Here is a 14,005-nt window from a genome sequence, read left to right as displayed (position 1 = left end):
CTGCAGTGTTCTCATCATCACTCATTTCATTAATTATTGTCAGCGTCACTACTTTAGCGTTCACTAACATTCCCTTCAAAGAAAAATCTACTCCCACAAGCTTGATGATTCTTCCAGTTGATGTCTGCGAGGTGCAGGGTGCTGTGGGGAAGCTCACCCTCTGTGTTTGTGCCTTTCAGGAATGGTTCACAGTGATCGAGCACTACCATCGCACCAGTGCCACCATCAATGAGCTCATCATAGGAAACGAGTACTACTTCAGGGTCTTTGCTGAGAACATGTGTGGCCTCAGCGAGGATGCAACGATGACCAAAGAGAGTGCTTTGATTGCAAAGGATGGTTAGCTAATTATCCGTTCCTTGTCAAAAGGGAAGGGGGGTGCTCAGAGGCTGGAGGTTGATCAGAGGTAAAGGCCATATCTCTAGAGCTTTCAGAGGCACTCCTAGCCCCAAGACCAGGTGCCACCAACAGCTAGGGTGCTTCCTATTAAGACTTCTTCATTTGTACACATAGTTCACAGGCATTGTTTTAGTCAGGAGTGGGACTTTTTTCCCATGTTCTGTCCTATGGTCTTGGATCTCAGATTCAAGACATAAGCTGACAAGAGCTGGAAGAGGATTAAAGCAGCTGTTCTGTTAGAAGCAGCAGGTCACTGCCTCCCAGTGGAGACTTGGCATCAGCTGTGCAAGTGCTCCCTCCATTTCAGGCAGGATCCAATAGGAAAGCATAACTCCTGCTTCACATCTTTTGAGGGTGGGGCTGGACAAACTCTGATCCTGCAGTCAAAAATCCTGACATTTCAGAAGTTGGCAGTTTGAAATGGTACTGTAAACTTTAAAAAAACCCAACCAGACAAAAAACCCTGCCCATTTACAGAGGGTGAATTCTACAAACAAGTGGCTCACAGGGAGAAAATCAAACCAGATCACCTCAGTTTGTCTGAAAGGAAGGAATACATGACTGCCATGATGCAGAGGACAGACAACCTGTAAAACCCACACTGCCATGCTGAAGAACTGAAGGTCCTCTCTTTTAGAAATAGGGTCATGAACAATGGCTATAGAAATTGATTTTCATCACAGCTTACTTGCCCTTCTCATGAGAGCAAGTATCAGGCCTAAACTGCACTGAAGTCAGTATGAGAGCTTGGATCAGGTTTCAGTGAAACAATGATGTTTGATGATACCTCTGCACAGGAATAGATGTCTGCCTGTCCAGCTGTTTTAAATGCTGGCTGAGTTTGTGGCTGAAGAAGATTTATTGATGGTAATCTCCACTGCAGAGCAGGGATAAAGAGGCAGTGAGAAAACACATTTTACTACCATGTTTTCCTTGTACAGAAACTACATCCCCTCAGGTATCTGTATTATTAGTATACTGTTTGAAGCAGAAAGAAAAATGGATTTCCAGATATAGAGACAGTTTGTAAGCAGAACAAACTGTGAAAAGTAATTGTCAACAAAGTGAACAAGGCTTGTCAAAGGTAGGCATCCTGCAGTACATCACTCATGATCTGTCCTATTCTATAACATGCAGGGAAAGCAAGCAAAGACATGGAATAAACATGTGTTATTTTGTATACAACCTACACAGGAAATAAAGAGAAGCTCTCAGGCATCAACACTGTAGCATGGGCAGGGGCTGTAGTCACTTTGCAGGTGCACTTCCAGTCTCCCCTACGACTGCAATTACCAGAGTCACAGTGTAGATCAGAACCGACTCCTTGTAGCCTTTTAAGATGCTTGGGTATTTATCTACATGCCAACACTCTTTTTCAAAAATGTTTTATTTTCATTTCATAGGTAAAGTCTACAAATATCCAGTTTACGATGATTTTGACTTCAGTGAACGGCCGCTGTTTACTCAGCCTCTAGTCAACACCTTTGCCATAGCTGGTTACAACGCTACTTTGAACTGCAGTGTCCGGGGCAACCCCAAGGTACAGCACAGCTCCTAACAGCACTTAAAACATGAGAGAGTTTAACCTGACAGTGCAAATTATAAAACCACTTTTGCCATTTGTCTCTCTCACAAGCCAGGCTGAAGGCAAAAATACAAAAAAAAGACCTACTTACTCGTGCTATCGGCACTACAGTAGTTAATCCACAAATAACTCAGTGAAAGGGCAGAACCTCAGGAAAAGGTTGGGCTATACTGGGACCTACATTGACAACAGCTGTAAAATTAATATATCAGTAAAGGTTATTAAAAAACCAACCCATAATTATTTTATAAAAAGCTAATTATTCTTTAAGTAAGCACATTGCAGGAATACTTTGGGGATCATTTTTTTTCTCAGACCCACTGCACATTGTGTCTTGTGGTTTCTTTTGAACTGTGTCTTTTTGTGATCTATTCTCTATTGTGAGAAGCTGAACTGGCCCAGTAAAATGAGAACTCCAGAGTGTTTAAGAACATGTTTGCTGTTCACTCTTCACCTTCACAGTTTCTGACTGTGCAAATTACTGCAGAAAAACATGCTTTTCTTGTTAACTCAGAGTAATTGGGTGTCAAAAGCTAGTGCTCAGATGTTTGCTATCATTACACAGTCCTTGTTGTATTGATAGCAGGCTTAAATTTGTGACTTTAATTATGTGATAGGAGCTGCATTGAAGAAAAAATCGTGCTTATAAACAGATGTATGATGCAGCCCATGTTTATCTTTGAGAAAAGAATTACAGTTTCCTTTCTATCACTACTTCATCTGTTTTCCATCATTTCTTGATTGTTTTAACTGAACAACACAAAGAAGTGATAAAATATTTCAGTTCACAATTTGTGCATGTGGGCTTTCTTTTGTTTTGTTTGTTTGTTTGTTTGTTTTTTTACCACAGCCCAAAATAACCTGGCTGAAAAACAAAGTCCTTATAATGAATGACCCAAGGTACCGAATGTTCAGCAACCAAGGTGTGTGTACCTTGGAGATCCGCAAACCCAGTCCCTATGATGGAGGTACTTACACCTGCCGAGCAGTCAATGAACTTGGAGAGGCAGAAGTGGAGTGCAAACTGGAAGTAAAAGGTAAGGCCTTTAAAATATTGCAAAGGCCCTGTTTGTCTGAATTGGAGCTGAGAGTACATAAGGCCAATCCAAAAGGGAGTTCAAACAGCTTTTTTTACCTTCCTGTATTCAAATAATAACTTTGTTAAGGAAAAAAATAAACTATATTGTTTGCTTTGTTTTATTTTTGAGGACCAACATACTATGCTTATGCTATATCTCATTTTCCTCAATGCCGATTCACATCTTCAGTGATTTCAAGGACTTCTTCACAAGTGACAGAATGGTAGACTGTAACTCTCAGAGCTGTGCCATTTACCTGAGACACTTCAGTAAAAGTCATTGAGCTCTCTGGGAAGACATTAAGAAAAACATCTCAGATAAGAGGCATTTCTCTGAAGCAAATGGCAAGGGGAGAAGGAGAGAAAGAAGAAAGATTAGTTCAGGGTAGAATTGGTCTGCTTTAAAACTATTTATTAAACAAACCAGATATTTGCTTCCAAGGAACTTTGCAAATCATGTAGCAAAAAGTAGTATTGTTCCCAAGAACACAAACTAGTTGATATTGCTTCATTTGCTTTAAGAACAGAGTATACAAACCCATGGATTTTGCAAAATCCTTCTATAACTGAAGTGCTATTTTTGTTTTCATTAACAGATAAATTTTATGAATTTCAGGTAGTTTAGAATTGACTGGGATATCATGAATGGCAAATGGATCTAGACTGGACTACTAATGAATACTCTCACGACCTTTTTTCCCAGAAAATTACTTCCTAGGAAAAGATAGCGTCATATTTAGCTAGACTAATTCCCACCTAAGGCTTTAGTTTCAATTGTCAAATAAGCAAAGTATTTCTGAAAAAAATTAATCTGAGGTTATAAGTAAGGAAAGCTGCCTAAAGCCAGCTAATAGGAGGTGTCTAACTAAGGAATTTAGAGGGAATTTAGATTATATCAATATGGCCTTATCTATATAACTTCCATCATGCTAGTCTATAATGACAACCACATTTAATATTTGTATGGATTGTATTGTGTTTACTTCAATTTCCTTTTTCTGTATTTTCTGATATATCTTGTCCCACAGCTCAAATTTGCCAACAAGAAGACATTTCAGTAAATGTTTGGTCTATGAAGTTAAACACTTAATGTAATGAAAATATGCATAATATGTTTCTTGGTTTTTATCTTTTAAGATACTGCGTTTAAAAGGTGATGTCTTTGTAAAGTGAATGATCGTTTTACTTAATCACAAGCAAACTCTCTATTTCACAGCATAACAGAAGACCTCATCATCTGAGAAGGTTGCTTAGTCTATCTTTTTTATACTGAAAAGCCAAGTTAGGTTGTTATTTCATTGAACATTTTAAGTTCCCAAGCCCTAAGATTCTTATGCACCTTTACACTCAGTTGTAGCTTTTTAGTCTTCAGCACTTTGCTTGTAGTACAGTCAAATACTACATTTTAAATACAAGATGTTTATTTACGTCCTCTGTTTTACCAAGAGGTTTTTTGCATATGATGTTCAGAAAATAATGTGTTGTTTATCTCTTATTAGCCATATAATGGGCTGCTTCCTTAACCTAAAACCCACCTTCCCTAGCTCATGGTTCAACTGATGGATTCAAGGGGAACAGGATTAACTGAATACAGCGGCTGAGGCTTAGCAAACCAGGGTAGGCTCAGGGTTTGCTCTATGCAAATATAGCAAATTACTATTAAATAACCAGAATATAAAAACATAATTACATCTTATTTCTCTCTTCTACTGACTTACATGTTGAATTATCATTCTTTTAAGTTTCCCAGCCTGTTTGTTCATTTAGGAGGGCTCTTCAGATGACTGCTCATCACACTGATACAGAGCAGAGACCTGCGGATTTCTCGCTCACTGGAAATGAATTGCAGCATGTGTGTGTGTGTGTGTGTTTGTGTTTTCATTTGTATAGCTTTAAATTGGTTCAGCTTTATTCCAGCAAGTAACAATCAAGGTCTGGATTTGTAAGATGATGAGATAGTTGACTGTTGCCTGAATAAGACTAACAGGCTCAAGGCTGTGCTACCTATCTGGTGAATGCACAAGGTAAATGCTATTACTACAAATAGTAGGTATTACTTACTTACTTACTTACTAGTAAGTCGTGCTAAAGAGCTCTATGCCATGCAACAGTATATATTGTAGCAAGCTATTTTTCCTTATGTTGGCTAGAATTACTTTTAGCCATCAATCTCTGACGTATTGGAGATCTGAAAGTTATCATGCATATATATGCTCAGCCCCAGGAATGTTCACAGAACAGCTTAGCATTTCTGATTTTGCATAATATTTGAATAATTGACTAGCTAGGAACACTTTGGCTATGAATGTTATCAGGATGCTACATATTTCTACATTTTTAGCCATTTGCTTACATTATTTTAGGTATAAAAGCAATGACCCCTAGTCATTGCTAAATTTAATTCTAATTTCCTGAAACTTATAAGCACAACAACTGAAACAGTAAAAGCTAATTCTGTCCTCAAAAGAGGTTTTGCATGTACTGATGTTATTTCAGATGGACAGTATTTCGTTCTTCAGTTTTAAGTTTTGCTGGGTGAACTTAAAGATGGCAGTTATATGAGCTGCTCTGTACAATTGCACATACAGTGGCCTTTTTTGTAAATATAAGTGTGCTGTAAAAAGTAATGTAATAGATCTTAGAGAAGAGAATAACTCTACCTCATCTATCTTGAAAGATAATGCATAAACAGAATCTCATTGCATGTTTCATACTCATCTTACTACAGAAAACAACGTATATATTTTTTGAGTTTATTGAGGTAGATCCCTAAATTTGGCTCTAAATCTCACATTAGAAGCAGTAAGGAACTGATTCCTTATCAGTCTCACTGAGGTCAATGAAAAGAATTAGATAAGGTGCAGTACTTCTTTTATCATGAAAAAAAATGGCTTTGGAGGACTTTTATCTTAAAAGTGAAATCCAAGTTGCTGATCACTCTGACAGGTTGGTTATAGCAAAGTTGCTGTATAAGAAATATTTTTTTAAAAGGTGTTAAGATCAACTGGGAAGATTTTCAAATGCGAATAAATACCACTATAAATATTCTAATTCTGCAGTGATCTATCATGGAGTAATTAACCCAGGAGAACCAATCTGCTTGGCGGGGAATAATCAGGTTTATAATGCGCATACTCCTCTGGACATTCCATTTCATTCCCTTCCTCTCTTTCCACATGCAAACGCATTTTCTGCATGCAAAGTGTGTATTTATTTCCTTTTTTGAATAAACTAGCTAGTGTCTCATGGCATACATTGTCTATGTCACATGAGCAAAGAAGGCTAAATTAATCAAGAATATGGGTATTTGACACCAGAATTACTAAGGTTTTAGGCATATTTCATAGAACTACCTGTACCTACAAAGAATTTATTTAACGACTGTGAATGCCTCTGACCACTACACTTAGACCTTCCCAGGAGAATGAAGTTTGCATTTTAAAAAGCCATCTCGCAGTTAGTTTGTAGAATTATCGAAAGAACAGAAGTATCATAAAGTCCTTTGCTGCGCTTAAAAGGCATTCTTTATTACAGATTAGTTTTTGGTTACAAATTAGTGCTCAGAATGATAACCCATACCTGAGCTTAACCTACTGAATTTAAGGATGAAATCTTGATTCAATTACTTACAAGCAGAACATTTTACTTCATTTATTTTATTTCTTCTAGAACTTATTTTACATTCAAGTTCAGTGGGGTTCAGAGATTTTCCTCTTTCTATGGAAATGTGTTTTCTTGCAACCTTGCCCAAATGTCAGAATATTGACAGTGCAGTTTTAAAATTATAATGATGCCCAGAAACCAGCCTGTTGTATATTATCATCCAAACTTACAATTCCAAACCTAAAACACGTTAGGATATCAGAGTAGATAATGTTCCTGTAGCTTTGAAGTATTAGGGTATTTTTCTTAAAAGGCTACAGTAGTCACAAAGTTGAGTGCCTTTACATACATACACATACATAAATGTATATATATGGTTGTTTTATAGATACAAAATGTTTAATTAAAGGTAAGGGCTCCTACAGAGTAAATAGCATGCTTTAAGTAATGTAAATGTGGATATATGACAAAGTACATATTCTAGCGCACAGATATGTAATTAGTCTGTACTTGATTATTTTGCCTTACAGAGTTTCAACATATATATATATATATATCCTTCAGTGTTTTGTGTGTGTTCTTTTTCCCTAGTGGAAAATATTATATATATATATGTGTTAGCTTCTTTGAAGCTACATTTGGAAACTTTTATCATAAATATAGTTTGCATAATTTGGTTCCAATCTATACTTTAGACTAATTACAGGTTTTATAGTTACTTGTACATATTAATATAACTTTTACATATTAATGATAATGTTGAAGTGGAACTGGATCCCTACCTTTTACTCTTCATGTGCTTCTATTCCTACATATTTTACATGACTAAGGATTAAATTATCATCTTGAAATAATTGTAATAATAATTTCACTCAACCTTTTCTCTCTACTTTTGTGTTTGCAATTAAATTGTTCCTTCTCTTTCTCTCTCTCCCTTAGTAATCCCACAGTAAGGATTTTTGAATGTATATTGTCATCTAAGGTAAGCTTTCATATGGTTCTTGCATATGAAGCTTATGTCTGTTTACAGGTCATACAATGTCTGCCTAGTATGGCATGATTTTCATTATGTCACTTAATGAAAATGTTTTTTACAGTTAGTAGCATGATAATTTTAATGCATATAAATTCAGGGTTTTATAATAATTGCTTGTTACAGTAATTCTTCTTAGCAGTACATCCCACTATCTTCTAACAGTACATGTTTCAATGGAATTTAACAGTGCATGAGTTAGCATGATTAATTAGCATGAATAAATACAAGTAATAAAAGAGCATTTTGCATTCACAGTAAGTTATTTTTTATAGGAATATACCTCTACATGAACAAAATATTTATTCCACAGTTAACTTCATTTAAAAATGAATGATTTGTATCACAACTTGCACTCCATGAGCTGAAAGAATGCCAAAAAGCATGCTTTTTTTTTTGGTCTGTATTTTGCAACTACCTAAGGTTGGGAGCGAGCAGTTCTACCACAATGACGGTGTTAAATGAGACAGTGCAGTCTCATAATCACTAGTAACTAATAGCACTTTAATTGGATAATCCTTGCGTTAATGAAGGGTATAAATTCTTAAAAATCCGTACACGGGATAAATGCTGTGTGTAAGTATCAGCTCAATTGCATTTAGCTGAAGCACTCAGAGACAGTGTTATCTTCATCCTGGCAATGTACTTTTGCTTTAAAGCTTTTGGTGTGTTCCAGAAAAAGCTCAGAAGGTAAGTGCAGCTATCAGCAGGTGGTTTGCAACTTACAGAACACAAGATTCGTGCAGAGTTGTAAGGGGAATTGTAATGGTATTTAGCTTTTTTTAAAGCAAATAAAGATAAAGCAAATAAAAATAAAGCAAATAAAGACACTCTTTGTCTGGAGAAGGGGCAGATTCTAAAGTTTTTAGCAAAATATATATCTTTCCCTGTTTCTTCCAAATATCATTTGGAAACCATGAAATTAATATCAATTAAATGAACAGAAATACCCCCGTGTTTAGTTTCTGTGACTTTATTTCAATGACATGGGGCATCCACAACCTCTCTGGGCAATTTGTGTCAGTGCCTCACCACCCTCACAGTCAAAAATTTCTTCTTTGTATGTAATCTAAACCCACCCTTTTTCAGTTTGAAGCCATCACCCCTTGCCTTATCACTACATGCCCTTGTGAAAAGTCCCTCTCCATCTCTCTTGTAAGTTCCTTTTAGGCACTGGAAAGCCCTCTAAGGTCTCCCTGGAGCCTTATCTTTTCCAGGCTGAACAACCCCAACAAAAAGCGAAATTCAAAGGTGAATTTAAAAGCAAACCCAAAATGATTCTTCAGACTTTCCCAGCAGATAAAAGTTTCAACTTTCATCATCTCTCCCTGGAGGCTAAAGGCACCTATATCTAAAATCCTGGCTTTTTCCCATACAATTCTTTCACATACATCATTCCAATTGTTATTTTCAAGCAGCATGGTAAATATTTTGCTAAGTACATATAAACCATTGTAAGACCCAAAACTAGAATAAGTTGAGTATCTCTGCATGTTTTCCACAACTCACCACAGTCAGGTGTTTTCTATATTGTTCCCCCTGCACTGACTTCCATCTCTGATCCTACTCCACTCAGCCCGATGGAAAGCCAGGAGAGTCATTTGAAGTGAAGCTCATCATGGACTATTGCATGGGATGAGATAAATGACTGAATATATGATATCCTAGAAGTGAAATTCACCCTGTGCAAGAGGACAGGAAATGCCTGTATAGCACCCACTAAATAATGGTTAAGTCTTATGCTGGACTTTTGAACAGGGTTGAATTTTACCACATCTCAAAGTATGCAATATGGACTGACTAAAACTTATCACTTATGCCAGAAAATAAAGGTACTAAAGCAGTTGCTCCAGGGACCTTCAACCTGAAGATTATCTTTTTTTCTTGTTTGTAGGTGGGCTTTCATTCTTCAGACTATTGATGGATGGAGTGCCTCCGCATATCATTGATTCGTATATGCGCGAAGTACAGGCAGACAAAACTGAAGCCAAGTGAGAGTCCGTTCACAGTGTTTTCTCCCACTGCACTGGAAGTTGGTAGCAGAGTAACAGCATTTGAGTTCTTGCAATGACAGAAAAAAAGTGCGGTTGGAGATTTTATTATTTTTTTGCCCCCCCTTTTTTTTTTTTTTTTGTTTTCCTTAATTGTTCTTTTGTTTTCCCTATCTGCTCTTACTGAAAAGAAAGAATACGCATGGATTGCTTTGGGGTTGAAATGAAATGAACCGAAGACAACACACATTTTGCAATGTTCAGCTTTATTTTCTGTTTGATATTGTGTTCTGTTTTTTAATGAGGAAAGAGGAGAAACTGTGTAATAAACATGAGGAGGCAGTCGGAGCCTGTACTCGCTGGCACAAAGAATATCTTTCTCAGACTGGAAGTAAATGGATTAGCCAGTAGCTGTGCAATAAGACCCTTGGAATACATACCTCTTTGATAATGTATCTGATTCACCTGAGAATTGTTTAACACAATATGGTTTTACTATAATGTAACTAATACGTATGTACTTAATGATCATTTAAGCTGAACATATCTTCCTATAGAAGTTTTGATTTCCTAAATCCAACCCATCAGTCTCTCAACTTAACTGAAATTGTTTTATTTAATGTACAATAAATATGAAGTGTTCAAGATCTACTAAGTTCTTGTTTACCATTTTTATGGGTTTTCTTCCGGTCTCCTCTTACATATACATATTTCAATATTTTAAATGTTATAAATACCAATCACAATGCCTTTCATCATTGTGAATTCACTCCCTTTCCTCAGCAATTCGTGGAGCTTTTTAGGTATCATATCTGAAAAGGGACTCAGACCAGAGCCCTAGTGAGTTCACTGTGCAAGGCAAAAGTGCCTGAGACAGGGTAAAACAGCTGCATTACTTCTCCAACTCTGGCATCATTAACTTCCAAATATTTTAGGAGTGGGGGTGATTGTCCCCAAGTCTCCAGCAAACTCTGAAGCACATGAGACACAAGGTCACACATATTTTGGCCGGGTTGTCAATCCCCTATTGCCCTGTCATTTATTTACCAGTTCTCACTCCGGCTATGCAGACAGGGCAGGTTATGTGCTTACTGGCTAATGATTGATCTCCAATTACAGTTTAGAAAGATAAAGTTCTACTTAGACCAGTAGTACCTTACAAGACGTTTGTTTGATGTTAGTGCATTTTCAACCATTCAGCAGTCAGTAATTATGCAATAATAAAGAATGTGTTACTACGAACCGCCACGGCTGAACTGGTGGTTTTGCAGTTTAATTAGCTCTTCTTTCACTCTGGGGATCTGGATTTTCTCATGTTGTTCTGTGAATTTTACTTACTCACTTCTCTCCGTCCTTTCTATCTTTGTGACTCCTTCAGTAGTGCTATCTGTACAGGGAAGCATTCTGCATTTCCAGCGATCCTGGACAACCCCCTCCCACACACAACCTGCATTTCACCCTGCTCCTGCCAAAATCAATACCCTCCTACACATTCATTCACGCCTACACATGAAAGAAAGCAACACATCTAGTAAGACAAGATATAAATAAAGGATTAATAATTTCTGTTTATTCTGTATATCACCAGTGAATTGGGACTCCATCTATTTTGAAGCACAGAAGGCTGCGGGAGCGGGTCAGTTTGAATAAATGCCATGGAGGTTTAAGCATTTAAGCACATGGCCCTCATTTAAGGTAGTACCAGCCTGTTATAGTCAGCCCAAAAAGCTACAGTTATTGTGAGTTCGTGCTTGTCAGTACACCAAAAACGATGCACACAACCATCTCCGCTTTGTACACAACGATGTTTACAGCTCCGAGTTTGTGTCTATCTGCCTCCTAAACACACACATAATAAAGTGGAAGCCAGCATAAACCTCAGCTCCTGTAGGCCCACTGATGATGGAATTAACTGCTCTAATTTCTACCAGATGCCAGCAGTGTTAAACAACAAGCTGAACTAAGCTACTTTTCCCCATGTGAACGTAAGCATTACACTCAGATGCCCTCAGTTCCTCCCCAGTTGCGTTTCCCAGCATTTGCCATTGGCCATCCCTCGGGCTGGAGATGCAGCACGGCAGCAGGAAGTGCTGGGTATCGAGCTGTGGGTGGAATTGAGATGAGTGGGCATTAGTGTGCTATAAATTCATGGTCTCACCAACTACGCTGAGCAGCCAAGGTTCTGGATTAAAGATTAATTGACTTTGACAGGAATGATTGAATGGGGTGGGACAGGAAAGGGACTTCCAGTCGATCTAAAACAGGCTGCAGAGCCTTATACAGAGAGAATAAGAAAAGGTAAACTTTTGATTTATGAAGATTTGTTTAATGGGATTCTCCAGGGATGATGTTTGATAGATGAAATAGTGACCAAACCCACAGAGTTCAGAAAATGCTAATGAAATCTGCAGCTAATACCAGTTTAGGAGAATGAAGATGTGCCAAAAACAACAAGTACAGACAAAATAACTTATGGTGAAATAGAAGCAGCAGAATATCATGCTGTAAAAGATGCGGCACAATGCTCTGAAGAATAAATTTCTCCAAAGTCACATGGAATTTTCAGGTAATTAGTGAACCTGAAAGAGACACAGGAGTAACAGAGGACAGCAAATAAAACCTGGTCATATGAGATAAAGTAACAAAACGCAAAAGCTAAGGAAGCAGTGAAACTAGCAGTAGTTTTGTGCAGCATGTTGTGTTCCCTGATGCCTCAGAATATGTGAAACCAGTTTAAGTCTTCAGCTAGATGCATTATTCATATTACCTGTTTGCTATGTACAGTCTCCATCAACTAGTAGGTGCTGAGGTTATAGTTCAGTAGAATCTTTAATCAGATTTTTCTTTTCTGCACACTTTCCTGTACCTAGTAGGAGTTCAGTATTTTTGAAAGCTCTGCCTTAGTGTACATAAGCCGAGGAACATCAATCCTTGGACTAAGAAGGCAGACCCAAACATGTAAACACACATAGATACACACACACACAAAGATGAATCAAAGTTAATTTTAAAAAAAGGGGGTCATTTTTAAGGAAGTCAGAGGAAAATATTTTGTCTTCCTTTAACTTGCTCTCCTTGCCCATGGAAGGGCATTTGGCATATAAATGTTATAGTTGTATAAACACAGATCCATTCTTGAATTGCTGTATGGGGAGCTTGATACAGGCACTGTAGTTACCCATTGCAATGCAAGATTGTAGCCACTGTCAGCACACTTTTCCCTCACCAAAAACAATCTCAGAAATACAGGAAGGGAAGGAGTAAAAAAACACATGTAAACTTGTAAAGCTTATTTAAACTGGGATATGCCGTTTATAAGGAGGTCTTTATGGAGAGTCAGAAATTTTTAAAAATATTCCTCTTATAAAAAAATGTTTCAAGCTTCCTGAACTTCTTTATAATGGGAAAAAGAAAAGTATAATATTGCTACCTTTTACAGAGCATTGTGAAGGGACTCTTACTTTATGAAAATCTTTTGTTGCATTTTGAGATTCTGGAGCAAAAGGCATTCTATTTTAAGCACAGAGTACTTACTGTCACTTGATTTTCATGTCCTGCTTTCCTGACTGACAAGTGAAGCTGTTGCTTTGCTGAAGCAGAGAGCATTTGGAAGTAAAATGTGTCCTGAATACTGAGGAAGTAGTGGAAGTCTAAACACATTGGACTTTAAATCTATGTGCTCTTGTTCTATAGTTAGTTCCTGAATATTTTTTAAATTAAAACAAACCCTTCTCCAAGCCCAGTGACTAATTCAGTAGGGAATCTGTTTCTTCCTCTACTCATGTGGCTTTTTATGCCACTTACTTTCCCCTCCACTTTTTTCCCTAGTTTCTCTTCTTTAACTCTTGGTATCACAAAGAGCTTGAGCAACCTCTCCATAAATACCAGTACCATTATGTTCACTGGCAACAGTAAAGCAAAGGGTACTAAAAGAAAGACAGTTTTACATTATTCCCAGTGATCCCAGTGGACTGGGGATCTGTCTGGTTGTGAATTTGTTGCATTTCCCTTTAGCCATTCTCTAGCTGGCTGTTACCTCTTCTTTTGCTAGCAGTTCCTCTCTTCTACGTTTTGGCCTCTAATGACAATTGCTGTACCATACTGTACCATACTGTTTTTTAGTGATCTGTAAATTAAATCAGCTGATGAATGACATAGCACTTGGAACGTGCATACTGCCTCATGGGATTTTGAAACCACCCTTTAGCCTGACTCTTGCAGTAAAGAAACCTACTCAAAAACATATTAACTTTATCAGTTGAAGTGAATCAGCTCCCTTTGAATAACAGGAAGTGGCTTTGTCTGGCCAGAAAGCT

At 37.5% G+C, this 14,005-nt stretch overlaps 1 protein-coding gene across 4 annotated transcripts in view; it reads left to right on the top strand.

Moving 5' to 3' along the window:
• Positions 1-14,005, top strand: part of MYBPC1 (myosin binding protein C1) — a 90,791-nt gene that overhangs the window by 64,259 nt on the left and 12,527 nt on the right. Inside the window, exons 25-29 of one of the 4 annotated variants that reach the window (XR_004357188.1) lie at positions 180-339; positions 1,803-1,939; positions 2,835-3,021; positions 7,605-7,647; positions 9,593-10,298. Coding sequence is in view for 3 of the 4 variants with exons in the window: in XM_032688500.1 (XP_032544391.1) it covers positions 180-339; positions 1,803-1,939; positions 2,835-3,021; positions 6,122-6,288 (651 nt within the window). In the remaining variant the exon portion in view is untranslated. Of the gene's footprint in view, positions 1-179; positions 340-1,802; positions 1,940-2,834; positions 3,022-6,121; positions 6,609-7,604; positions 7,648-9,592; positions 10,345-14,005 lie in introns of those variants that run through there. The other 3 variants (XM_032688501.1, XM_032688502.1, XM_032688500.1) reach the window with 3 other exon arrangements.

The sequence above is a fragment of the Chiroxiphia lanceolata genome, chromosome 5 (genome assembly GCF_009829145.1).
Source record: "Chiroxiphia lanceolata isolate bChiLan1 chromosome 5, bChiLan1.pri, whole genome shotgun sequence".
NCBI lineage: Eukaryota > Metazoa > Chordata > Aves > Passeriformes > Pipridae > Chiroxiphia > Chiroxiphia lanceolata.
Note: the sequence above shows the minus strand (reverse complement) of the source record. Positions and strands in the feature narration are given on the sequence as shown.